General features: G+C 41.3%; 1 protein-coding gene across 1 annotated transcript in view; it reads right to left on the reverse strand.

The window, feature by feature from the left end:
• fut8b (fucosyltransferase 8b (alpha (1,6) fucosyltransferase)) overlaps positions 1-27,828 on the reverse strand; it is a 96,491-nt gene that overhangs the window by 28,556 nt on the left and 40,107 nt on the right. The window contains exons 2-4 of the mRNA XM_085432140.1: positions 16,854-17,450; positions 6,684-6,802; positions 4,592-4,754 (exon numbers count right to left, since the gene is read on the reverse strand). Coding sequence (XP_085288266.1) covers positions 4,592-4,754; positions 6,684-6,802; positions 16,854-17,056 — 485 coding nt within the window. The 5' untranslated portion in view covers positions 17,057-17,450. The remainder of the gene's footprint in view (positions 1-4,591; positions 4,755-6,683; positions 6,803-16,853; positions 17,451-27,828) is intronic.

Below are 27,828 nucleotides of genomic sequence, written 5' to 3' on the forward strand. Positions count from 1 at the left end.
CATCTGGCACAGAGCTTTTAAATGCAATTAGCGCACTTATATTAGGTACTCCTTGGTAATATGTGTACATTCTCAAAGATAATAAAACACACAACCTTATGTCCTTAACAGGTCAACAAGTTAATCATCTTTCGCTGTGCAAAGCATGAGCCTTTCAGGGTGTGTGAAACGTATCCAGTCACAGGCTAATATTAATTAAGGACATAAAAAGTCAATTTGTTGGTAATATGAACATTGCTTAATATGAATTGTACTGGAAATAGAGATTACAATGTAAAATAATTAGAACTTTAATGACTAGTGGCTCATCTGGCCCACGATCAATCAGGATTCACAGGTTATAGTTCTGTGTGAAATACAGAAACAAAGCTATAGGCTTTGTTACCGCTGGTTGGCTGTAATTCACAAATTAATAGAATTTATTGCCACTGATATCAAGATATAAAAATATCAAAAAAATTACATATTTAGTCCATAACCATATTGCCCACTTCTATTTTTGATATGTGGGCAGTATTAAATGTGCAACATCCATCTGCACTCATATGGAGAAGGGCTGTGGGGGTAGCAGTGTAAACAGACAAGCTCAGACCTCCCTCACCCCAGCCACCTCCTCCAGCTCATCCAAGGGAACGCCGAGGCCAGCTGAGAGATATAAACTCTCCAGCATTTCCTGGGTCTGCCCCGGGGCCTCCTCTTAGTAGGACATCCCAGCAACACCATGCCCAGGAGGCGCCTAGAAGGTATCCCCATCAGATCCTCGAACCACCTCGGCCGGCTCCTTTTATCTTTCATCTACATGATGAAATGATTCGAAAGGAGTTCTTACATAATATGTAATCAATTTTTATTCTAATCTCTATCTGCACTTTCCTGGACATAAACTGTCCTCAATAAAAGGAAATGTTTCCTCTCCCTGTAGCATAACAGTTTCCCCAATGTTATAATGGTATACACCTTACCTGTGAAACACTTGGATAAGAAAATCAACCAGACAAGAGTATATTGTGCGAGTAAAGCATTACAAAGTCTGAATAGTCTTTTATATTAACAGGAAATAAATTCTAATGCTGACTGACAACAGTGTCTTTCTGGTTGTTTAGCTGCTTTTTGGATTAAGCTGGCCATCTGCATGCTGCTGGCAGCAAATTTGTGTATGTGTCACATGCCGCTTAATATCGTGACCATCCACTTCCAAAGTTACACGAGAACTGAGATATATGCAGCTAAGGGCAAATGCAAAAGCATCTCTCTCACACACACAAACACACAAACGCACACGCGCAGACACACATAATTTATTAGTCATTTGTTTGACCCAAATCAGTCACATCCTGTGTGACTGAGAGTTCTTTAACGTATAATCAGCAGTGCATACAAGGACACGCAGGGAAGATGAAAGTAACGCAGTGTTTCTTCAACATAAACTTCAGTTAGGTGTAGGTAGACCACCCGGGTATTTTAACTCACCATTTTCTTATCTTTTTTTTTTTTCTTTTTTTAAACAAAAGCATCTCCATTTACTAGTAAATAATCTGCTCACTCCAGTTTACCCCACCCGTTCCCATCTTGTATTTTTCCTATTGGGTGGCTTCCTGTCCAGGTTGCTATAGAGTTTTTTTTTCACCGCGCTGATATGAAACCTAGCATATGCACTGCATTGTGTGTGGCTAAGCGTGTGGGGTCTTATGGATATCTGAAGCTCGTGAGCTTTGCCACAGCCTTTGATTGGCCGAAAGTGAAGCGCCAAAGGCTGCAGCTGCACAACTTTTCTCAGCACCGACTGCAGAGCAATTACAGGTTTCAGATTAAAGCATAAATATCACCGAGTCAGTTGAGACAGATTATGTGCAAAAGGGAGGAAAGACAAGAGGTTCTTTTTTATCATCTAAATATTTTTTTAATTGCTGTGCTCTACTCTGTGAATTTATTCTAGTTTCAGTTACAGGCTTTCAGTGAGGCTTTCATTCTCTAGAAGCGCAGTTATATGAGTTTAGGCTACCCAGCGGATATGTTTGTAGCACTGTTGAATATAACTTACAAATCCCTCCATCTTTCAGACATGTAGTAATTATCTCAACAGAAGTCATAAAAATTGCCAGATGTTCTGTAGCCCAAATTACACATTTCCTTCCCTGGGTGCTTTCTACAGTATGCAAATCAGTCTGATCAACTAGATTATTGGTGTTAGAAAAATAGAGTCTTTTTTCTGGAGATTTGGTCAATATCACATGATCGCCTTTAACCTCCTAGGACCTACCGTCCACATATGTGGACATCACATTTTGGGTTATTTAGACCAAAATACTCAATTTTGCTCAACAATAGCCTGATATCCACTTACGAGGACATTATACTGCTAAGGTTCTATTGAAATTTTAAATGAATATCCTCATATGTGACTCTCATTTTTCTTAGAAACAAAAATCAGGTAACAAAAAATAAAATAAAATAAAATTTGGTAATTCTTTGTTTTTACATTCATCAGGTCCCAATATGCCCAGATGTCAAAGAGAAATTAAAAATGCATGCCGTGGAAGAGTTTGGGTCTTAGGAGGTTAACATGGCGTGCTTTTTAACTGTGATTTTAAACCGTTATCTCAGCTAGATTATTTTAGGCTTAAGGTTAAGTTTACACTGAGCTTACAGTGCTATTATAGCATATTACCGAGAAACCATAACACACACAAACACACACACAGAGGCACCACTACTGTGACACATTTTTGATTGCTTAATTTCCTGCTGCAGACATTCAAACTTTGACCTGTTGTTTTATGACAGTTCTTTATGAGCTACCTGTAAAACTTAGTCAAATTAAAAGCCCTCTATAATGCAGTGATCATTTTCAGCACTTTCAGCACTTTTTTTAAGCGTGCTGCATTTTTTGCCTTGGAAATTTTTAAGGCAATGACCTTTCAACCTTGCTGAGCAGAATTTAAACAAGGATTTATTTAAGTCAAACATTTCCCTGCTCTTTCCACCTCTGCTCCATCTTTGCAGCGAGAAGGGGAGGAGGGAGGGACGTTAGATAGAAAGCGAATGCGTGTGAAAGTCTGTGACCGTGTGCTCATGTCTGCCTGTGTATTAGGCGGTGGAATCAGTCTGTGGAAAGCTTCTTAGGCAGCAATGACTAAGACAATGGGTTTTATAAGCCACTTCATTGGGATTACAATGGAGCCACTTGGCAAAGTGACACCCGGCTTTTCTCTGCAAAGCTGCAATCCAAATGACAGAAAGTGTGTCCATGACCTTTGCCCTTTATTACTCAGCAGCTATCGTAGCACTGCTTTCAAGACTATCAGGATTTTATCCCATTTATTACAGATGGCATTAGCACTAGTCACATCTATAATCCAAGTTCCTACAGTGTCTCTTTAAAAACCTGTTTGCCTAAATAACTAACTGGTACCTTAATAATTATTTAGTCCTAAAGGTGACAAAAAAGTTAGAATTGATCAAAAGTAGCCATGACTGACAGTTGTGCAAGCCCTTTTCTTTACACTTGGACACACGTATGATAAGCTGTGCGTGGGTGTTACTTACTGTTACTTTAAAATCCTAACCAAAAGAACGGAGAGGCTCTGAAAAACACCTTACATATTAATAGGGCTCAGAGCCGTTTTTAATTTTTCAATACTGCTTTCGATGCGATACCCTAGTTTTTAAACTTATAAACTACTTTGTGAAATATGAAACACTTCTGATTAATTTAGCAACAAACAGATAAACTTATTTAACCAAGCATTGGATGTCGAGTTGGGATTTTTAACAGCTCCATTCTCTGTGGCATAATGAACTTATAGATTTCATCACTTGTCCTTACTGGCCTGGAGCACTAACCACAGGGACCATGAAACTAATTCCCCCGCAGATTGTCATTAACGTCCCAAACGGCAGCATTATTGACCCTTCTGCTGCAAAAATACATATAATTGTCAGCACATTTATATGCTTTTATCCCGGGGGCGGTGTAAGGGTGGAATTACATGCGCTTTCGCAGGGACTTTTTTTTTTTCGAGTGGGATACTGCACCAACTCCTGTATGTTAACTGCAAATGTTGAACATTTACAGGTGGTTTATGTATTTTTGTTTCCTGATTTGAAAGGCGTTTTAAATGGAAAATTACCAGGCTTGTGCTGTAGTTCTGTGGACTGTCCAGTGTTGGGGCCTCTTACATGACTAAAAAGTCTGAGTAGCTAATAGTTTGATAGGTGAGGGATTTTTAAATGCTTTTAGACCCTACAAAACAAAGTATATTATTTTCAGGATGTAGAATGCTTTTCCTCGACCGAACCTGCTGCAATTTTGCTCCGAAAAACAGAGAAAGCAAACCAACAGATAGCATTTATGTGCATATATTAATATTTCCAAACCACATAAGCAACCACAATCACCCAGATTTTAACACAAGATGAAATCTTTGCAGACTTCATAAAGCCTTCCACACAGAAAGGAGCCATTAGCCAGGCCTGCACCTTATTAAGATGGCGACACTAAATCAAAGACATAAAAACAAAACATGATTTTTTTTTTTTATTTATCACTGGTTTCACTGCGAGTGTTTCCCATTTTTTCCAAGCAGCCCACCTCTCCTGGTGTCCCAGGTCCTGCAGGAGTGTGTCAGCGTACTTCTGCCTCTCGCTGGGCTCAACATTGGCCAGTTTCTTCACCTCGCTGCGGACAAAGTACCAGAACTCCTTAACCCCATTCTCCACCCTCCGCCGCAGCTCCTCCTGAGTGGGCCCGGGACCTACAAGGACCAACAAAGACACTCAGCTTCTGTGACATTTTAGGCACAGGCGTAGAACTATTGAGTTACTCAGCTAGAAGAAACAAGGTGCCAGGAGGACTTTCAGAATATCTGAGCATTATATTATGAGAGCGTAAATAACCTACAAGCTAGGGCTGGGCGATATATCGAGTTTTGAAAAAATATCGATATATTTTCATACGAGATATAAGATGTGACAATATCGTTTATATCGATATAGTCTATGTTACGTTATAATTATACTTGTGGAGCCGCAGGTTTGCCTCTCTTTCGTCCACTTTTGTCTCTACGCAACGTTACTCGGCCTCGCCTCTCCTGCACTGAACACAACTCCCCCATAGCTTCACCTGCAGGCAATGACAAGATGAAAGCGGAAAATCTCCGTTAGCGAGTTACCGTGCGTGGGGCTGGATGGCGTCAACGTGTTAGCGAGCTAACCGCGCTAACGACATGCAGCCCAGAGGGGCTGCACGGCCTAAAGTCCTTTCCTTTTCTCAAAAATCGACAGTGCGCCTTATGTATGAATTCTGGTTGTGCTTACTGACCGCGAACCGATTTTATGTGGTACACAGCGCTCAGCAATCTGTCAAAAAATGTTTTAATATGACTTTGCTAAGCTACGGAGCTGCACCGCTTGATGGATTGTCGGAGAATTACGGCTACAGAGGAGGAGCCTCGCGGAGTGATACGTACTGTGTGTGTATAAGGACCACAAATGGCACCTGTTCAGAGACGTGGTGCAGCTGTGAAATCTGTCTCTTTGTTATTATGCTCAGCGTCTATTAGTTTACATTTTGACTGCACAATTGTGAGCTTTTTGTTATGCACAAAAACAACATTGTTTTCTTTTATTTATGGACCATGATTATTTAATATATGCTGATAATTTATTTTTGAGTAATATCTACGCTGTATGTAAATAAAAGTGCCCGTGTAACATCTGGGACACAGTGTGACTAAGAACTCTCTTTTTGTTCTTAACTTATGGCTTAAAAAAAAAAAAAAATCGAGATATATATCTTATATCGCCATCCAGCTAAAAAATATCGAGATATGAATTTTGGGTCACATCGCCCAGCCCTACACAAAGCAAGGTCTGGGAACATAACCATTAGAGTCTTCTTCTTTCATACTCTGTCTCTGGGTGTTTTTTTGACCTCATTATTAACAACTTGATCCCTCCTGCTTGCGATGGCGCTCTTGTGTTTTTCGAACACAGGGAGGATCTCTATACCCCTCCCGAGCCAAACAATGTGGAGTAACCTACATGGATAACACAGCTGCCTGCTCTCATTTTTGTGGAGAAAAACAGAAGAAAAAAAATCGAGGGAAGGAAAGAACAGCCTCAAGCAGGGGAAGGAGTTGGTGAAGAGGGAAAAGCTCTTATTTTTTTCCCTTGTTTCTCACATATTCTCTTTTCTCTTTAGTGCCTCCCTTGTGGAAAAAAGCTGAAGGGTATTTTTAGCTTTTTCCTCCCCCTGCGGCAAGATGGAGAGACTGACCCTGCTCTGCCCTCCAAGCTCGCATGTCTTTCCCCCCCCCCTTTTCTCTTTTTTCCCCTCACCTTTCACTCTTGCCAATGGTACATCCACACTGCTTCCATTTCATTCACACATTTCTTTGCTCACCTGACAGCTTACCTGCCCCTCTGACCATGCTTAGGGTGGCAAATACACACATAGCCCTGTCCATCTCATCATGTGGCTTTGCCATTATTGCTCCAGAGCTAGAGCAGGCTTAACGCCAGACTAGACTCAGATTCTCGCTGCAGGAAAAAGCTCATAGGAGTCATAGACTCAAAGCTCATAGACAGCCCACACCTTGAAAATCAATTTTTTTTTCCTCATATTTGTAAGCTCTGTGCCAAATTCTTCCCTGCAACCTTTTAGGTAACTCTACTCTGCTTACCATCTCCAGTAAGTTTCTGGAAGCTGTGGATCTTCTGTTTGGCTCTGGTTAGTTGGTCCTCCAGGGAGCGCAGCCTTCCTGCTGCCAAGGACCCGGCATCGGCTTGACCCTCTGGTATCCTGACGGACACAATAGGAGATATAACAGATGAATTTGGGAACATGCACATCACTAGTAAGAGAAAAGAGCAAAAACATCCATCTCTGCAGATAAGCTGTGCTGCAAATGTAAAATTAAATAGGTAAATAAAGGAGACACTGCAATAAATTCATTTTTCTCATCTCAATAATGAAGGGTCACACGATGTATATGTTGTGCACTTGTAAGTCTTTAAATTGCTTATTTAGAATAGACAAAATAAAGCCATGAGTTTTAAATTTACAGTGATTTTAATGGGCTAACAGCCAATATATGACTTTTGATTCTTTGTTGGGTTTTAAAAAAAATGTTTATTACAAATTTAGTTTGAGGGAAACAAATGGAACATTTTCCTAATTCTAAAATTGCAAATATATTTTCCAAATCATAACAAGGAAGAAAAAAAATTCTCCAACATCTTTAAAACTGACATATGCAGCAGGCAGGAGAACCTCAAAATCAAACTCTAATCCAAACAACCTCTAATTTGGTGTTTTACCCATTTATATCTTAAGCAGTAATCAGTTGGAGGCAAACCGTAAAAGTGTTGTGGTGACAAGCAGATGCACATACAGAAATACTTTAATATATTAGAGAGTCTCTGAGCTCTTTGTCACACAATGCTTGAACATTTAGCCAGAGCAAAACTGACGTTTGACGACAGATAAAAATCCTTTGCACACATCAATGTCATGTTGTTTTCCCCACCCAAGTCAAAAATCTATCAAAATGTCAGATTTTTGCAGATATGTCTTTGCATCTTTATTGAAAACAGGTAAATCACATGTAGTGCAAGGCTAACTTGATGTAAAAGTCGCTGGAACACAAACTCGATTACCACCAAACTGACTTTTTAACAGTCTAACAATGTAGCTGAGTATTCTGATGAATCAGTGAAAATGTTTATCTTCCATCATGCACTGGTTAGTGAACCATATCTCTTCTGACTTAAAAGCTGCTTTCAAAACTAAGCCACGAAAGCTGGCATCTCGCAGTGTTCGCCACTGAAAATTCCATTTCATTTACTAAAAACACCACAGCGCAGCGTTCCAGAGCCCTGTCCTGATTTATTTATTCAGAGCTCAAGATTATGCACAGGGCACTGAATCACTCTCCGTGTTTGTTAAGGCCGACCTGTCTCCTACTCTACAGTTTTACAAAAATATCCCAAGAATCCACTGAGCAGTCTCTGAAGTGAAAGGCAAATGATGGTGAAATGCCATGTGTTACATTTAATCAAATAATGTAGAAGACAGAAACAAATAAAAGCAACTCTTAAGCTAGAACACGGTTCTCCTTTTACTACAAGAATGGCAAATGCATTGAGTTTGTAATGCAATACCTCCATAGGCTAACGTTTTAACTCCTTAATGGATACAAATTTGATTTAGTGGCAGGATCATAGCATACAAAGATGACACTAAGTTACCATTTCAGAAAAACCACAGCTACATAAAAGCTATACTAGAGCACTAAATTGATTATTTACAATTAGTTACTGTACTTTGACTGTTTATCGGCAGACGCAGTGGGAATTCCCTCTGATTACAGCATCTATCATGTGCTACATTAGTGCTCCGGAGACTATGGCGGCCCTTTTGTTACCAGGCACGACTGTGATGCTGGTACTGTTTTCGAAATCTGCGTTGGCGTCATGGCAAGATGCCGCCCCGGCGACACTCAGAGTAGTCGGATCTACTTAAAAGACAGGCATTAGTCCTTTGGCATGTATTTATACAACCGACAAACACAAATAATACAAAACTTTGACTTTCTATATGAATATGAATTACATGCATGTAATAAAAATACAAATGAGCACTCTGACAACAGAGTTCAAATTAGCCAAAGGAAAAAAAAATGCCACTGACATTATACAAAATCAATTTCTCTACATAAACTCATTAAAAACTGAATATGTCCAAATGCACAGGGGCATTAGTGAAGTGCTGCAAAGGCCATGTTAATGAGTCATCAAGGCATGCAAACTCAATTTGCTCCATAAATAAGGAACATCAGTCGCTGGCAGGCATAAAGATGAGACTTTTAAAGTTGCAGTAGCCTTTCTTGCCACACAACTTCCCCCTCATTCCCCAGAAGCCCTGGCCTCCCACTTCACTGAGCACTAACTGAGCATTGTGCTTCAAAGCCATGGAAACTGAAGAGAAAAGAGAGGTTATTTGACATCTACATTACGTAACTGCATCATGGAATGCTAAACCTCTGCATAACATTGTGGCACCACGGATATTTATATGCATTCCTTAAATCAGGGCTTCTTTTCTCCGTGAAATCTATGATGTGTCCCGTTACAGCTTCCTGACACAGATCTTTTTTTAAAAAGGACCCAGGTGCATTTTCAAACCAAATATCAGCTGTAGTATCTTTTTTCACAGCTAACTCTGTTCAGAAAAGCCGTCCCTAAAGGCCTTAATCCAGTAGTTACTCCATTGTACAGGAAGTAGGACAATTACAAAGTGACATCATTTCCTTTGTTCTTTGACAAAGCACACGGACACAAAAAACAGAAGACGAGGCGATCTATGTAACCTGAAAAGTTTTTGGCATCTGCAGGGGATGAAAAGAGGAAGGGTTACATTGCAGTAGTGCAGTCAGTGGGGTTTTTATGTCCCATTACAAATATAGATGTCTTTTTATGCAAGTATTTCTTTTGCAACTTATTTATTATCAAAAGTTCATTCTGCTGCCCTTTATGTAGAATTCAACAAAATGCTCCCAACATATCAAATCTTTAGCTATTTCTCTTTCACAGAGCTCAAAATCTACGATAAATATTGAGCCAATCTAGACTAAAAACTATTAACTTCCATTATTAAAAAAAAACATAAAAACAACAGTCAGACATCTGTTGAGATCAAAAATGTAAAATCCCCCCCCCCCAAAAAATCTCAAAGTGCATTTGAATTCCCACCACCGATCTAAGCTTGAAGTGGAAGACTTTGTCTTTACTGCCTACACATGTAGTAAAGACAGTCGACCTATATGTGACAAATTAAAGGGGAAAAAATACGATAAAATGTATTAGACCACCATTTGCCACCAATTCGGTTTTGAGAATAGTTCAATCCCCTTAATTAAATTAATGAAGTAATTTAAAAGTGTTTACTAACTTATAAACCTTACATAATTAATCAAATCACATTAAAAAATAAACTTCTACAGGTCAAGCAGAATTGATGCACTTGGACCCAAAGGAATTGAGGTTTCTCACATGATATCATGTGCACATTGGAGTTGTCCCCCATACTACATTACCAGTTGCTAGGGAAGAAAATGTACTTCCTGACTGGTTGGCAGTGGTTCCTGGAATCAGAATCAGAATCAGAATACTTTATTGATCCCTGGGGGAAATTATTTATGGAGATTGTCGGATCTTGTCGGATCTCACTGGGTAAAATTTATTACAAAAAGGTGCTGCACCAAAAACCTCCTAGTGTTTGTTTTATTTGCTGGAAGACTTCCACTGTTGCCTGTATTTAACCATGTTTTCTGCATATACATACTAACTGCTAACCCAGCAGTAGTAAGACTTGAAAAAAAAAAAAGTGCAATACAAACTGCCTTTAATGAAAATTTACCACCTTTTGAAACATGTTTTCGGTCTGTGCCCCACTTGGTCAACTGGTCTGTAGAAAGCTTCCATCACTCTCCAGCAACCACTCACAACAACTCGGGTAATCCTCATTTTTGTGTCCTAACCAGTGATTGCCTGGTCTCTAGGCCTATGTGACTCGGGTTTTATTCACTTGATCCCACATTGTTATCATAATCGTGGGCGATTATGGCTCAAGATTTGGGAGTTCGCCTTGTAATTGGAAGGTTGCCGGTTCGAGCCCCGGCTTGGACAGTCTCGGTCGTTGTGTCGTTGGGCAAGACACTTCACCCGTTGCCTACTGGTGGTGGTCAGAGGGCCTGGTGGCGACAGTGTCCGGCAGCCTCGCGTCTGTCAGTGCGCCCCAGTGTGGCTGTGGCTACAATGTAGCTGCCATCACCAGTGTGTGAATGTGTGTGTGAATGGGTGGATGACTGCATGTGTAAAGCGCTTTGGGGTCCTTAGGGACTAGTAAAGCGTTATACAAATACAGGCCATTTACCATTTAATTGTCACATGTCCAAACTGATGAACAAATTAACGTCATATATTCTGCAAAACCTTAATTCATGTTCCATATATTAAATGCCTCAATGAGTGGATTTTTAACAGCGCTACAGTGTGGATTCAACATAAGTATCTCCAACCAAAATTCTGTATGCAGGAAAAAAAAAAAGAATCTCTTGAGGATCTAAAATAGAGACTAGACAAAGCAGCTGGATTCAACAGCATCTTAATCAAACAATACAGGAGAAGTAGCAGGAGAGAAAAAACTGAGTCAGGGGAGGTGGTATGTGAAGTAGAGGGGAAACAGCAGAGGAATGAAAGACAAAGCTGTGAAAGCAGGGGTTGATCTGCCCTGCAATTTCTGAGTACTGAACTGGAAAGCAGGTGAGGTTGAACTAGAGCTGGGCGATAGAACGATAACGATATGTATCGCGATATAACTTTTACTCGATAGAGAAATTAAGCTATCGCGATAGACCTCGCCGCTCTTGTCCTCTTAAAAATAAAAAAAAAAAAAAGGTCAGCCAATCCAAATTAAGCAGCGCAGAGCCGAACCAATCACAGCCGCAGCTTCACGTCGCGTGACTTGTTACGTACAGCACAAGTGCCAAGCCGCACCTGTGTTTGTTTGGGAAACAGCCAGCGGGTAATGGAGCCAGCGCGTAATGGAGCCAGCGCGTAATGGAGGAAATGAGTGTGCCGACTAGAAAAATCAACCGAGCGTGACCGAAGAGAAAACAGATGATGGTTCCAATGCCGGAGAGATTGTCGAACGGAAGAGCCATAGAAGTTCCGTAGTGTGAATGTATTTCGGCTATTTCAAGTCTGACAAAAAACAGAGTAGCGTGCACTGTAAATTGTGCCGAAAACAAGTCTGGAAATACAATAAACTGGTGCATGCGTCACACTGTGCGCCACGTTATTGTTTCGGTGAAATGAATTTCTACAATACTGTTACTGTTAATTCTACTCTCTGCAGTGTTTAAATGCTTACATATACACACAGTTACTGTCCCTCCACACATACGACTCGGTTCTGCTTCTATGCCCCAGCTTTGTTTACTTTTTCCCACCGAGGCTTCTAGACTTCTGATTGGCCAACATTTCTGCACGGTTAGGAATCTAGCGCCACCTGCTGCTTTGGCATGTTCATAGCAGCGTTTTCCTTCATTTCTGCCTTTATGTGTGGACGGGATTATTTTTTAAAACGAAAACGGAAAATCTCCGTTTTCAAAAATACCCGTGTACGTGTGGACGTAGCCTCAGTCTCTGACTGGAAGCGCTAATTCGTCATTCGGCTTTTGTCAGACTAAAGTAACTGTTAAAACTGTTTGAAAAGCTAAGCTATACAACAAGGAGAGATTGAGAATTTCCTTTTAGTTCTCAGTTTATTTGATATTGACAAAAGTTAGTCAGTTTTGTCTGTTCTTCTGTAAAACAAACTAAGATTTATTTTTAGAATTAATATTTTGTTTCTAAGTGGAATTGACAATTTAGTCTGATTCGTTTGTTCTATTTTGAAACTTAAACGCTTTAGCGGCTGCCTTTTGTGTAGTTTGCAATATTTGCCTTTATTTATCTGAAAAAGTCTCATGTTCCTTAAGTACATCTACCCTGTTGAACTTATTATGGGAAATAAATATTTAAATAAAAACAAGCTGCTGATTATTTCACATTTTACTTGTGAGCAACGGCACATTTAAATCTTACAAATATAGTTATTTGGCTTATATCGTGATAGATATCGTTATCGCCTGAAATGAAAAAAACATATCGTGATATGAAAAAATCTCATATCGCCCAGCTCTAGGTTGAACATTCAACCCACTTTCTTCCAACCCAGTTTATCTGTGAACTGTTGCCATAGCTATCGCTCCACCGCCTCCTGCACTTGGTAACCATGGAGTTCACAGGGTTATCAGACACGGGTAGAGCAGTAAAATTAAATAATCCTGAGGTTTACTTTTTAAGTCAACCAATATGCTAACCAAGAAATGCCATGCATATGGACAGAGAGATGAAGAAATCTCGATGGTTTAGGGATGTAAAGACGAACACGATTTTCCTTGCTTATATACATCTCAATTATCACAAGCTTTTAAGGCTCGACTGACATGTTCCAGCCTTTCCTGGGAATTCAAACATCTTAAGTCACTTGACTCTAATAAGTCAAGCTAATAAACGACAACAATACAAGCGTAGTGCATACTACAAATTGGTGGAAAAGCCTGTTCTTACCATGAAAACTGCGACCAGTGTTCAACATTTGTTTTTAAAAACAGATAAATGCCATCACCATTTACAGTATTATTTGCTGACGTTATATGCGTAGATGTTTTGCAATTTTGCATAATATATTTCAACCCCGTGGCATATTAGTTACATTTCCTGCCTCCTTCCTTTGCTGCATCCACTGAGTCACTGTTCATCCAAGTAAACTGATTCTGAATGGTGCATTTTTGCCTCGCATGCTTCAACGCCTCAGCATATCCAGGGCGAGCCAGCTCTGCTCTGAGTCCTACTTGACAGAGATGTCCAGACCCCAGACAGCTTCAACAATGGAGCTAGTGTCTATGGTAGTAGACCATCTCTCGCTGGGCCTGAGCGACGGCCGGGTCGATGGGAGTTCAGGTCTGTAAACGGCAGCAGCGTCTGCTCGGTGCGCTTGCACTCTTAAACTCTTAAATCACAGCATAGGTAGATCTTCTTACTGTCCCTTTTCACACGAGAGAACAGTAGCCTCACAGAAAAGATATCTGTTCTAGAGATCAAATTTCTATTTAACATAAAAGGTAGCGACATATGAGGCAAATGTATGCAAAAAAGCACTGTGTAGATTTTACAACCTAATGTAGCCAGAAGCTAAACAACAAACAAGGACACGCAGAAGGCAAGTAATTGAGGTCTAATGGCCAATGGCCTATACCATTAAAAGACAATTTTACCAAACCCTGTAAAGACAATTTGTCTAAATCGTGCCCTTTTCTGTCCTAGATCAGGGCCACATGTTGTTGTGTATGCAAATAATTTCTTGTATCTGCTTTGAATCATGGACACTACATGCACTGGGTCACCTGAAACACTGAACTGTTTATCGAAGATAAATTTAGAGAACTGCCCGTTTTAGCGTCTAGTATTTGATTGTATATCTCAGCCTGTTAGCACTGGGGTAGGCTGAAATAACATTTAAAGCAGATTAAGGCAATGACTGTGGTCTCGGCAACCCTTCTCATCCCCTCTGTCCTCATTTTTCATTTCTTCCTTGCTGCTCTTAACTTAGCGCAGTCCTCACGCCATCCATCATGCTTCCATCCTCTTCTCCTTCTCTGCATTGTCCCCTCCCTCCCTCTGCTGGCATGCCTGGGGGAATTGATCAGGTCCTCATCGCTCAGCCCAGCTGTCACTCTCGCTCCTCGTTCTCTCCGATGTCAGACCATCGGGCTGGCGCATGTCACCGTCTCCAGAGGAGCACTGGCTTCACGCCTGAGGTGACAAGCAGCTGCAGAGAGGGTGGAGCCAGACAGACCGAGCAACTTGACCTCGTGCTCACCTCTCATTAATGCTACTGGGTGATTGGTAGGCTGGCACGCTGCCTGTCACTCAAATTGCACAGGAGTGGCCTGAATAACCGAATTGCTGTACTCGATCGGTAGGCCAGCCAGGTGATACTAATTTGAACCTAAGTGCTGATTGATTAATTTTATATGACAATTCCATTTCAGAAATGAGGAGTTCAGCAAAACTTTGTAAAAAGCGTGCAGAGAAAAGGTTGTAGAACTGAGCATTTTTTGTCATCTCAGCGACTTTCCTAATTTGTGATCAAGAAAATCAATATCCCGTGCAAACTGCTGCCGCTTCACTCTCTATTACAAAGAGAATGAGACAATGTAAACAAGATCCCTTCAGGTATATAATTAATGCACCACAATGCCTGATAATACATAACACATCTATCAAGTTCTGCTGCGGTGCGATGACAGTAACCGAGTTAAATTCTACTCTGAACTATACATCAGTGTCAGTGCAGTGGGTTTCTATTCAGCAAAATGTGCAATAACGCCGGTTTTATGGGTTTGAGGCCACTCGTGAAAAATGAGCGCACTAATGTGATAGTTAGGTACTTTAAAAGGATTGGCTCAGGTTCTTGTACAAGATTCAGAGATTCATGTTCTCGGACCAAATCTGCAGAACGTGTAAAACTGCGAATTGGGTTAGGCACGCGTTCCGCTAGTCGATCAGTGAGCTAGTGACTTGTTACATAGTCAGTCATTCTGTGACAACCTGCGGGATAGAGTCTGGCTCCGTGCCATACCCCTGTCAGCAGTTTGGTAGGAGAATGAGGCAGAGGAGAAGGAGGACGAGGAGGGAGGGTTGTAGGTGAAGGAGGAGTGAAACGAGGAACAAGAGGAGGCAATGAACAGAGAAGTAAGAGGCTGTGGCAGGGATGACGGGCAGCTCACTAACAGCCTTTTTGCGTCTATTAGAGCTCTCATATAGGGATAAGAGAGAGACGGCGGGGTGAGGTGCTGGAGTTCTCTCTTGGACCTGTATCTGACTATTACGCAGACGCACACAAGCACACACATGCACAAAGAGACAACGACGTGAACAAGACAAACCAACCGCTGTTACTGTCGATAGCTCATAAAGCTTGACCTCAGAAAGCCCGTTGCCCGCTTTTGGCTTGCTGTGCTGGATACTTAGCAGAAGCTTAGAGGGACTTGTGAAGGCCCTGTAGCAGTGCCCCAGTAAACAACTGCGGAGGCCTCAGTCCCAGATCAACAACCGAACTCAATAACAAGCAACAAGCGTGCAGTGTGCCGGGGACCCATCTGGACACTGGCCGACTGAAAGCTGCACTTGTTTTTTATGCCATGAATTCCACCTTTGTTTTAAAGCCAATTTTGAATAATTACAAAAGCAAGGGATTTAATCAGGGACCAGCTGTCTGAAGCAATGTGCACGCGTGTGTTTGTGTACACCGATGAGGGCCCCGCATCAAAGTGAATCGGAATATCACAGAGGAGCAGCAATGGCAACATCTGAAGTTCCCTATTAATATGGCACACACTGGATCGCGCTACCACTTCCCGCCCACATGCATGCGCAGTCACAGGCACCCATGCACAGGCGCAGACTTTATGTGTGCATAGAAACATCGGCGGCATGCGGCGATAAGAGCAGAACCATCTGTCTCTCTATTACACATAGAGTGAATGTGCGAAAGACGCTGTGTGGTTAATGGGCTCGTACAATGTGCTATTGTCTTCCAAAATGACACAAAATCTGCTGAGGTGTGCGACAGACCATCCATCTGTCTGTCACAGGCAGCATCTGCAACACCCGTGATGAGCTTTGAAACTGAACACTGATCAGCTGATAAAACCCAACTCAAGCATTTTAACTTTAAGCCAGACGCAAGATGCCGATTTAGACAGATGCTGCTTAAAGTTCCATAAATTGTTAAGAAACAATCATTTCATTGCCACATTCATTCATTTGGAAAACTACTGATTGGGCCACCAGGAATCTAGACTGTGTGCTCATTGCTGGACAGGAGGAAGGAAGCATTGCACAACAGAACTTTTATCAACTCAAAAGTTTACGTAAGAGGCAAAGCAAGAGATGCAATACATCTGATCTCTAGATTTAGTAGTAACAAAACTCTGGGAATAGATCCATATTAATAAAAACTTTTAAAAAAACCTACAAATACAGATCAAAATGACAAACTCTACCCTAGCTTTGCTTTGATACTACAGAACATCTTCAGAAAAGGAAAAAGAAGACGGTGGATAATAATTCAATCAAGAAAGACACAACCAGTACTCATGTGCAAGTAAAGGGACTTAAACTGAAAAGAAATATTAACGGTTAATTGTAGCATGCGAGTAAGTAAACACGCAGTTTACCTGAGCGATTCGGCCATGCGCCGCAGGTCCTCGTTCTGCTGCTTGAGTCGCTCCAACTTGGCCAAGATCTTGGAGAGCTCCCGGCTGGACCGCTCCGGATGCTCGCTGTCCCTCACCAAGTGACCACCAATGTAGAAGAGGAGTGTTCCCCAGGCCAAAAGCACCAGGGTAATCCAACGCCATGAACCCGCCCAGGGCCGCATGTTTCAGCAACGCGACCCAAAAATGCCTCTAGGTGTGCCTGTACACCCACCGACCCGCCGGCCTCCCAGCCGGATGCGCACACGCACTTTGTGCTCTGTCACCACAAATGCCACAGTGGCATTGACATCTCGGCAGGTATGGGAAATGACAGATGGGAAATGTGTCTGTTTATGACCAAGGAGTGTTTGGTAAAAATACAGTGGGTGCTTCTCCGCCAATAAACCAGCCTCTCCTCTGTGCTAAAGCATGATTGGCTAATATGCTCAAAAGTCTGAGTTTTCACAGCCTGATTGGTATCTTCTCTCCTCCACCCAGATCCCTGTTGACAAGGTCGTCCAACACCACCTTTCTGTGTCCTTCCACTCCCACAGGATGTTTTATTCAAGTTGCATCCTGTAGAATAAAAGAAAGACACTGGACTTAGTTAAACTTGTTGCACAAAGTTTTGATTTGCAAATACATTCTGTGCTTAATAGGGAAACAGAAGCAAATTACAGCCACTGAATAGTTTGCCAAGTAGGTCAACTTGGCAGAAGTATTCCTGAAGAGGAGAAGCGGAGAGCAAAGCATCCAACAGAAGAGTGCAATACAGAAACAGTGTGGAACAGGTCAGACAAACAGACTGGCAGACAGACAGCCAAGATGCTGCTGACTAGTCCTGACATAACCCTGTCTCAGCAGCCTACAGGATTGATCAGTGTGACACTGCAATTTGCATGTACGTAGCGATGTGCAATCCCTGAGCTATGCTGCACTGCTGTCGAGGCAGGACAGGGACGCACACATATTCCAGTCTGTCAACAGTCACTTCCTCAACATGCACGAAGTCGACACACAGAAGCCTCTATGCGAAGACATTTTTATTTCACGAACCGGACACAACCACTAATTCACCTACAACCGCCCTTCAAACACGCTCTTCCTCGATCTTAGTTAAAGCACAACTAAATCCGACATTTAACTATTTATTTTTGTGTGGAAGACTATTATTTTTTATTTTTTTGCGGAAGACTGACCATTCTTCTTCCCAAGTGTCCCCCTGCCATCCTGGTAGCCTTGGTGACAGAATACAACACTGCCAAGGTGATACAGTGAGTTAATAGGGCAGAGAAAAAAAAAAAAAAAATCCCTGGATCATCACTTCCCTTCATTCTCAAAGCAGCGGGGGAGATTTTGATTGACGCGCGCCGGGTTTATGAAGCAACCTTCGCTGTCAACTCCCCAACAAAGCCCTGCCACGCAACAGAGACTAGTCCTGTGATGGGATGAAGACTGGCAGATACGCGTGCGTGTACAGTTCATCCAAGTGAATGTGTGTGTACGCTAACATCTCTGACTGTACTGAGTGTGCTGGAGTAATGCCAAGCATCTTAGTCTTTATGTGAGCGGAGCTGGTGGGATGGGGTTGATTGACAACGTCACGATGTCTCTGGTGTTTCTTGTTCTGAGCTTTTCAAGATAGAAGAAAACGTTCCTGCTGGAGTTCGCCTGGCAGCATGGAAGTAGGTTAAGAGTAACTAACCATGTATGCCATAGCAGCATAGCTGATATGTAGGCCACTAATGGTGCCATGTTGCAGTGCTATAGAAGCTGTTCATGCTTCAGTGGCGCAAACTGCCCAGAATGCAACAGCTGAGATCTCTGAAACAACGAGCTGCAAACAATTCATCTTCATTCCTCACCAAATGATGTGGGATTATTAAAATCTGAGCAGACATTCCTTCTTTGCCGGTGCTCCTTTTGTGACTAACCTGGGCTGACACAAGGGTGGCTCTCCTTTATGCATGCGGCACACAGATTTGCGGAGCTGTGTTTTATTATGGAAAATAAGAGGTGCGAGAGGATAGCACTCCACCAGCTAATGCACGACTGGGACTTTACTAAAAGCCAGGCTGCATAAACCCTTGTCACTGTGTTTGAGGGAATATAATGAGGTTCGTGTGCAGCAGACTAAAACTGATAAATGCGAAACTGCCGGATGAGACAGGCAACTGCTGCCAAATCGGATATGAGAAAATTCTGAGATAAAATTTCTAGCTATTGGTTCTACTTATACAAAAAAAAAAAAAAAAAAAAAGAGTTAAGCTGAGCTAGTAATATTTTAACCGGTATAATAAGAGAACTTTGGGGAAATTAACATAAGGAAATGGGCTTACTGGGACACCAACTAGTGAACTGGTATCAGTGAAGATAATGAAACGCTAAAAAAGGACAAAATACACATATACACACACAATAAATTTAAAAAAAATGATTAAATTCATCTTCATGACAATCACTAACAGCACTTCAAAAAACAGCTGTATAAGCTATTCTGTGGCTCTGGATGAAGCCCTCTGAAGTCTGAGAGGTCACCAGTACTGGCTTGAGCCAGGCATCAAAAATATTTGACAGAGAAAGTGTGATATAAAGTGGAGACTTCACAGAAAAGGTTATTCATCAGCAGGGACTGGCAAATGAAGAGAATACCGCGTTGAATTATGGGGAACAGACCTATCCCTAAATCGTCACTCGTACTAGACAAACTAAGTCTGAAAACGTTATGCTGTGCAAGTCCTCTTTATCACTTTAAGCTACTTTCGGCTGCCCCCTTATTCAGAAGGGGGTTGTCACATGATTTGGTGGATTTCCACACTGGATGCCTTTCTTGATGCAGCTCCAAAAGGGATTTCTGTCTCCTCTTGGGATCAAATAGGGAATCTTGTCCTTGTTCTCTCATAGGATGACAGACAAGGAGCACCTTTGATGGGTCACCAGTCTACTGCACGGCCGTGTAGTGTACACGGTATATCATATATGAAAACCAAGCACAATAATCTTCTGCACTAATGACTAAAGTTAGTAATGGAAAGCCACAAAGTCAAGCTCAGCCACTTTACTGGCAGATCAGCCCATGGCTCATTTATTCTTCTTGGCAATCTCAGATATGCTGCATGATTTAACAGCTTGTCTCTCACTCCATATCTGCAAGCTGCTTTGCAACCCACCTCAGTGTGAGCTCCACTTTTTCGTGAGCTAATATCCATTCACTTATGGGCTAGATCTCAGTATGTCAATGAGGTTATTAAGCTCTCTAAATGCTGAAAGTGAGAAAAATCAGCCATGTCACTGAGAACACAAGGTGTCTAGATGTTAAATAACACAACCTTGGATCAACCACTTGCAGTTAAACCAAAAAAACAAAACAAACAACATAAAATAGAAATACTCATTAAGAGGTTGAAAACCTAAAGGATTATTGGTTAATTCTATCTCCTTATATTAAATCCATCTTTACTAACTGCACATTATGACAATTATCAAATCCTGTCAATGTCTCCATAAAATGAATGAGGAAGGTTTAACAAATCCTTTTCATTGTGCCTTACAGCTTAGCCTTGGCTGTGATGAAATGTCAAAGGAAAAGAGAATCACATACAATGACTCTTCTAATTAAATGAATGAGGAGACATCTATTCAATATGCAGAATGTGGCCTGATTAAAGAGAAAATGTTTTCTACTATGATACTTTTGATATAATTTATTCCACTGATGAAGATCTGTCAGTGAAATATGTTACTAGAAATATAGCTGATTCGAGCCAAGCACTGAAGATTTTTGCATTTTTGCAAACCTCTCACATCTGCCCTTGAGTCAAATGGGGGGTACATAAATAATGGAAATTATAATAGTCAGTTAAATAAATGAAAGTTCCCCACTGTGGCACAATCATTTTTAAGCTGGACTGGTTGACAGACATGCTGACAATGAGATTTTAGAGAAGTTGGCCATTTCGTGCCTCTTCTTTGTTCCGCTTCCTTCCCCCAAACCCCTCCTCCTTATCCCACCAAGTACAGTAGAACCCCCCCCCCCCCCCCCCCGAGTTGTCAGGTTTTAGCAACTACAGACAAAATGAAATACGTGACTGCTTCGGCCTGAATGTGAAGTCCTACAATTTTATGAGTGGAAGGAATAAGTGCTGCTCATAAACAGAACCTTGGTCTGCGCCACCTACACGCTCCAAATCTTCCTTGTGACCTTGGGTTTCAAACATCATCATTCTCTCACTATGCCCTTCACGGTCAAGGCTGGTGTGGTACATGTGGCACTGCAGGGTGGACTGTCAGACCTGTCACAAAATGTCACTGTGCTGTGGCAACATAAAGAAGCCCGAGGGGTCAGCAGAGTTGACCCGTTTTCACTCCTGCTGGTGATTCTTCCGAGTGACTAAGGCTGCAGCAGAGGTTATCTCTTATCAACGGCCTCCGGTCTCCAGACAATAAGCGCCGGGATGAGGTCCACTACTGAATTATGCATGCGGCTCTGCTAAGGACGGCTTCTATTACGCCAACACAACCACTCTACTTTGAGGACAACTCTAAGAGAGTCACCTATACGGCTATAGATAGTAACTTATCGTTTTGTTGGCGGAGGAGATGCATTGGTGTGTGTTGCTAGGGCAACCCTGAGGAGGACATATAGCAGATTGTGTTTGTGCCGTGGTTTATAGCGCGGTGGCAGGGAGATATGATGCATGTGTCTAGAAAACAGACAGGTAGAAGAGGATAAGGAACAAATGCAGAGCAGCAGTGAAAGAATGCCGATGGGGGGAAAAAAATGAAAGTGGAAAAGCCATTTACACATTCATAGCTCTGATGCAGAAATATCTCTTTGACAGATGAATCTAAATGTGACCTATGATTGAAAAGAAGATGTATTTTCTGCTGATACTGTCAACGTATTCAACAGAACTGTGAATTTTCCATCCCAGCATATCGCCGGTTGGAGACACGCGATTCTCCATATCAGCTTACGAGCACAAAGCAGGGGGCATTCTTGCTGGTGTTTGGACGGCACAGATGTAGCAGCACTGGCGTCAATTTTTAACCATTATTTATCCTCCAGCAAGTGAACAAGCTGTTGTTGGAGAAGCAGCCTTTTAAAAAATAAATAAAGAAAAGCACAAAGCTGCACTGGTTTCTTATGGTTTCCTTCCAAACGCTGTAGAGCAGCCTTTCTGATTATTTTGTCAGCTGGTGTTGAGGTGTAGTCCAGCGACCTTTGATTCCTTAGGCTTCCTGTTTACATGGGAAGGACGATATATGTAGTGGAGTCGTAGGGTTGACACATTTTAAGTATTGTATAAATACATCAAATGTAAAATGAGTAAAAGAATCAGGGAATGGTATTTATCAGACTACCATTAATGTCTGCTAATATCACAGTGCCAAACAATGACATTTATCTTTGGCTGGTGCTTATCCAGGAATTATTCAGTGTGCTCACAACCCTGCTCTGTCATTAGAACAGACTGTGTCCCTTGTTCTTCATTCTCAAAGTGGGAGATAAAACCCTTGGTGTCTCAATGTCAGACTTGAGAGAGTAACAAGAGCTTCACCCACCATTCCATTCAACATGCAAACTTATTTAAAAGGAACTCTTAACTACCATCCAAACTGTTATTTAAAAAACATTATCGGGCCAGAATTTTAAAAACTGGTGCCTTCCTACTTAAAAAAGGATCCAAAATGAAACAGCAACAGTTGAAATAGCATGGTTCAGGATTATGAATAACATACAATCCAGTCGTTAAGTCTGACGTCACTAGCCGCGTCTGGGCCTAAACTCCGCTGCAGGTCCATATATCAAACGATCCCTATGGCATTACTGATAGAGATGGACCGATCCGATATTACGTATCGGTATCGGTCCGATACTGACCTAAATTACTGGATCGGATATCGGAGAAAAATAAAAAATGTAATCCGATCCATTAAATATCACGAAAGCATCTCACAAAACTTGCAACACGCCGTAACTCACCTCAGAACGTTAGCAGTCGAGCAGTATGCATCACGTGATAGAGCGGCTGTGGCATGCGGGACCTGTCGGTGGTCTGGATAGCATTTGGAGCTTCGCTAGCAACCCCGCATATCATCTCTGACAAAGTTATCCCGAGAGAAGTAAAGCAAGTGTGTAAGTCCATCTCTGAATGTTTGTAAAGCATTCCTGCGTTAAGCTTAACAAGCGACTGCCTCTCGCTCTCCGGCTGCTACTTCAATCGTGAAACTGCTTAACGATCAGCTGATCGGCTTTTCTGTCTCGAGTCCGTGTCTCTTGTTTGTTTTTGGCCCACTTTGCACCAGAAAGAGGAAACCAGCGGCTGAACAACAGCAGCACGTTTAAGCTTGATAAGCTGTTGTTAGAATGTATTTAATATTACTTTCTACTCGAGGATCTTTTTCTACGTAGCTGACGGCTGGTAACTGTGCAGGGGCGGATCTAACAAAGTTTAGCCAGGGGGGCCGATAGGGCATTAACAGGGAAAAGGGGGCACAAAGACATACTTTTCTTTCTTATTCTCATTTAAAATGTCTAGCTTTTAATAAATAATTATCTGAATCTTACACCCAAAGTTTTAATTTGATGTAAAATGAATAGAAGTCAATTACTGTATATAGTGACTATTAAGTCTAATATATATACCCTAGTAAGCTATAGTACTTTTTCCTTTGGGAAGGTACCATCTGTGCAGTCTGCAATTTTGTTGAAGAAAGATGTTGAATCTATTTAATATTTCTTGAAAAATAATTGATTTCTGTGCATTTTTTTCACACTTCATCAAATTAAGGTTGATTACGTCGATTAAGCATCATGAGGTGGCGCGTGAGGGGTGGTTCCCTATTTTTTATTTATTTATTTTTGTTGTTGCTGGGAGTTGGAACCCTATTAGTTAGGTTGCTTAATATTTACGCTAAGTACTCTTTAAAATACCAGAATAGTGAGGATGGTGTAGGTTTAAGTTTATTAGATTGATCAGTATTGCTGAACTATGAAATATTTTTTTGTATACAGGTATAACAGAATAGCTTTAGTGTAGTTGTTGTTTTAAACTTGAGTATGAACTTGCAGACTTGCAAAATGCAGCAAGATATTTAAAAAACAGTTTTGTTGATTAAAAAACACTATATCGGATTCATATCGGTATCGGCAGATATCCAAATTTATGATATCGGTATCGGTATCGGACATTAAAAAGTGGTATCGTGCCATCTCTAATTACTGAGAGTTGAAAAACTGTCTAAAGTCTTTCATCTTTAATAAAATGATCAGCGTTCTGCTCTACCAGGTGTAGGGCTGAACGATATATCGCATTTGCGATAATATCGCGACATGATCAAGTGCAATTTTCTAACCGCAAAGGCTGCGATTATACTCTGGACATGTCCAAATTCATGGGCTGCATCCTCCTGAGGCCGCATTTGTAGACCGATTACGTCACAGCGACGCGCCGAAGGCTGTCCAAATTACTACCATATCCCAGAATTCATAGCGCGGCCCAGCCAAACTCCAGTTTCCAGCAATGGCGGCCGCTACTAAGTTTTAAAATTACTCATACTAATCTTTCTGGGTCACAAAATAAACTTTTAACATATTTTCAGGCGAGAAAGTAGTTGTGTAAACATCAAATATCTGCTCGGTTTATCAAGATATCCCATATTTGCAAAAGTGCTTCGACGTTTTCAGAGGCGTCTGCTACCCACCAGCTCGACAGCTAGCCGGGAGCTCGAGGGTTACTGATGCGGCCGAGAACGGCACAACTCCCGGCACATCATTTTCAGATCACCGCGGAGTTTCGCTGCTCGGGTTAAACGTAATATATAAGTCACTTAGACAACCTAAAAATGTTATTGTTGGGCTTTTTTCAGTGTTTTGTTTGTTCGTGAGTAAATCGGTTTGGCTGAGATTAAAGTTATTAGATTAGATAAAATAAAACTTTATTAATCCCCCGGGTGGGTTCCTCCTTGGTTTTCACACAGCTGACTAAACGTCAAACAGAAAACTTATTAAACAGAAGTATGAGACAGTCGAGAATTTACACCAGTGTCTGGTTATATTTTAGATAGCAAGAAGCAGACGGCCGAGTTTATTAAACTCCACCGAGACAGCGGTGACGCTAATCAGAACTAGCCTTCTGATTAGCTAATCAGAAGGCTAGACCGTCCAATTTCACGCCTTTAAACTTTAAAGGCGTGTTTGTGTGTGTGTGTTTATACAATTGCTATTATGTTTGCACTTTATGTGTAATGTTACTGACTGCAGAGATCAGTAAGATGTGTGTATTTTTTATTTATTAGTTTTATTTATTTAATATTATTTTTTAATTGAATGACTGTCTAGTAGTTCACAGATGTCGAAAAACTGAGTGTGGTAAAGCCACTGATTTTTTTTTATGTATATTTCTGCAATCTGCACATTGTACTGACTTTCATTTTAATGTTTACACCAGGGTTCCTTGTCAGCACTTTATGCTCAGATGTTTGTAAGCTAAAAATAAACTATTGTGTATGTTCAAATATACTGTTGTGATTGAAGAAGTTAAATAAAAATGTCAGTCATCAATTCATGCATCACCTCATGTCATCATAACAGAGGTCTGTCTTCCAGGAAAGAACAGTTTAAAATTAATGTAATATAGTATTGGCCATACTATATGATGTATTGCTTGTCTTTGTTTAATAATACAGAAGACAAATACCTTAAAAAATAATCGCATATCGCATCACAATCGCAATATTGGGGCAAAAAAAATCGCAATTAGATTATTTTCCATAATCGTTCAGCCCTAACCAGGTGTAACAATTGAGTTTAACATCCAGGCATCCATGAAAACGGAATTTATGACATTTAACGGAGTTAGAAGTTAGCAGGGAGTTAGCTCGCTAGCTTCTATCTAAATACAATATAGCGTGTCCTGACTGCGGGGTTTTGGAAACAAATTAAAAGGTACAGCTCTGTTATCACTTCCAGCATAAATGAAGACAGAAAACTAAACAGCAGTGATGTTTGTAGGGTTACTGAAGTTTGGCTAGCTGGTATATAATGATGTGCTACGTGACCGCTAGCGACACAGCTATGTTAGCATAATATAAACAAGCTAACATTTTTTCCACTCGATAAAAGTTAACGTGAGTGTTCTTGGTGGTCAGGAACAAATGTAATCGCATGGCAGGATGCTGTAAAAGGACCAAACTTCAGCCAGGAGAACAACTGAGATAATCCATCCACAATACGAGGTTAGTCATTTATATACTGCTGCATGGGCTGGGCTGTAGTTACATCCTAAGGTTTTAAAAACTGAGCTTAAATAAATGATTAGCGGTAATAAAAGCCGAGGGAGGTCAACAGTGATCACTGACTGTTTTAGGAGCTTTTTGAGATTAAATAGAAGAAAAACATTAAACATGTTAACAACACAAAAGCCATATTAAACGCAGACTACTTTAGGCCCAGAAGTAGGATTCGTCACGTGATCACTTAACGACTGGATAGAGTATCCTAACCTGAAATGTTTGTCCTCCTGTTTTCAGCCATTTGCAACTAAATATTGAGATTGAATTTTGAGTGTGACTTTTTTTCCCCCCGCCAGTATGAATATCAGCAAATGTATGAGTCATTCAACGCCATAGTGCTCCCACTCGTTTCTCTGCTGGCTCAGAGCCAGGATACGGAGACACCCTTAGCTTTTTGGGGTGCCCCTTGTGTTTCATATGCATGCGTGTGACTCTGAGTGGGTGTGTGGGAGTCGCACGGCTTAGTACAGCCGACTGCACACGCAGACACACACCTCCACACAGAGGAGAGCGGTGAATATTTCATGAGCTGCTGTTTACTTTACAACATTTCTAAGCAGAATGTGCAGGAGTCCATTAACTTAAGCTAAAAGGCAGGGTGAAAGCTTGGCGTGGGGAAAGAGGAGAATAACGGCTAGATGGTGAACTGGCAAGATGAAAGGGCATGATGTGCAAATGAATGTAATGCATTTTATATACATGAAAAGCCCATAGCTAATGCATTATACACTGAGATCATTTCGACACAGAGTTTAATTTCTGCAGTTGCATGCAGGAAACACGGTAGCTTTAAAAAAGAAAAAGAAAAAAAAGGGGGGGGGGGGGGTGCTGGCAGCAAACCAATGCATTTATGCACGTAGATCTGGTCAAGAAAACCTGCTTAAGTTCAAACAAAGTATTGGAATGGGAAGAAAGGTGATTTATATGATTTTCAGCGTGGCAGACAGGTGGTCTGAGTATTTCAAAACATTTTTTTGCTCTATAGAAATAGAAAATGGTTAGAAAATGACATGATATCCAATGAGCGGCAGTTCTCTGGATGATGTCAGTAGTCAGGAAATGGCCACGATTTTTCTAATTGATAGGAAGGTGACAGTAACTCATACAGCCACTTATTACAACAAAAAGCTAAAAGCACAACGACAAAATAAAGTCTTCGCAGGAATAATCTATGGTGGACCTGAAGTCATAAAACATTGCGCAAGTAAAGCCGTAATGGATGAGATATACAAGTGCGGCTCTTGCTGCACCACTTATTACAACAATGGTGTGGAGAAGATCATTTCTGAATTTGAACCCCGAAACAGATGGGCTCCAACAGCAGAAGACCACACCACCCAGTGTGGTACTCCTTTCAGTTAAGAATTGGAAACTGACGGGTCCCACTAACAACAGAAAATTGCAAAAACAAAAAAACCCAAAAAACATTGTGCGGTCTGATAAATCTTGATATCTACTGTGAAGTTCAGGCCAAAAATTGGTGTAAAAACATGAAAACATTGCCCCGTCTGCCTTGTATCAACAGTTCAGGTGATGGTGTATTGGTGTCCTTGGCACACTTTGGACCCTCTGGTACCAACTGAGCATTGTTTACACACCGCAGCCTATCTGAATATTGTTGTTGACAATGCCTATCCCCTTATGACCACAGTGTACC

The sequence above is a fragment of the Copadichromis virginalis genome, linkage group LG15 (assembly GCF_057382275.1).
Source record: "Copadichromis virginalis isolate Kocher_CV1m ecotype Utaka linkage group LG15, C_Virginalis_male_GT1.1, whole genome shotgun sequence".
NCBI lineage: Eukaryota > Metazoa > Chordata > Actinopteri > Cichliformes > Cichlidae > Copadichromis > Copadichromis virginalis.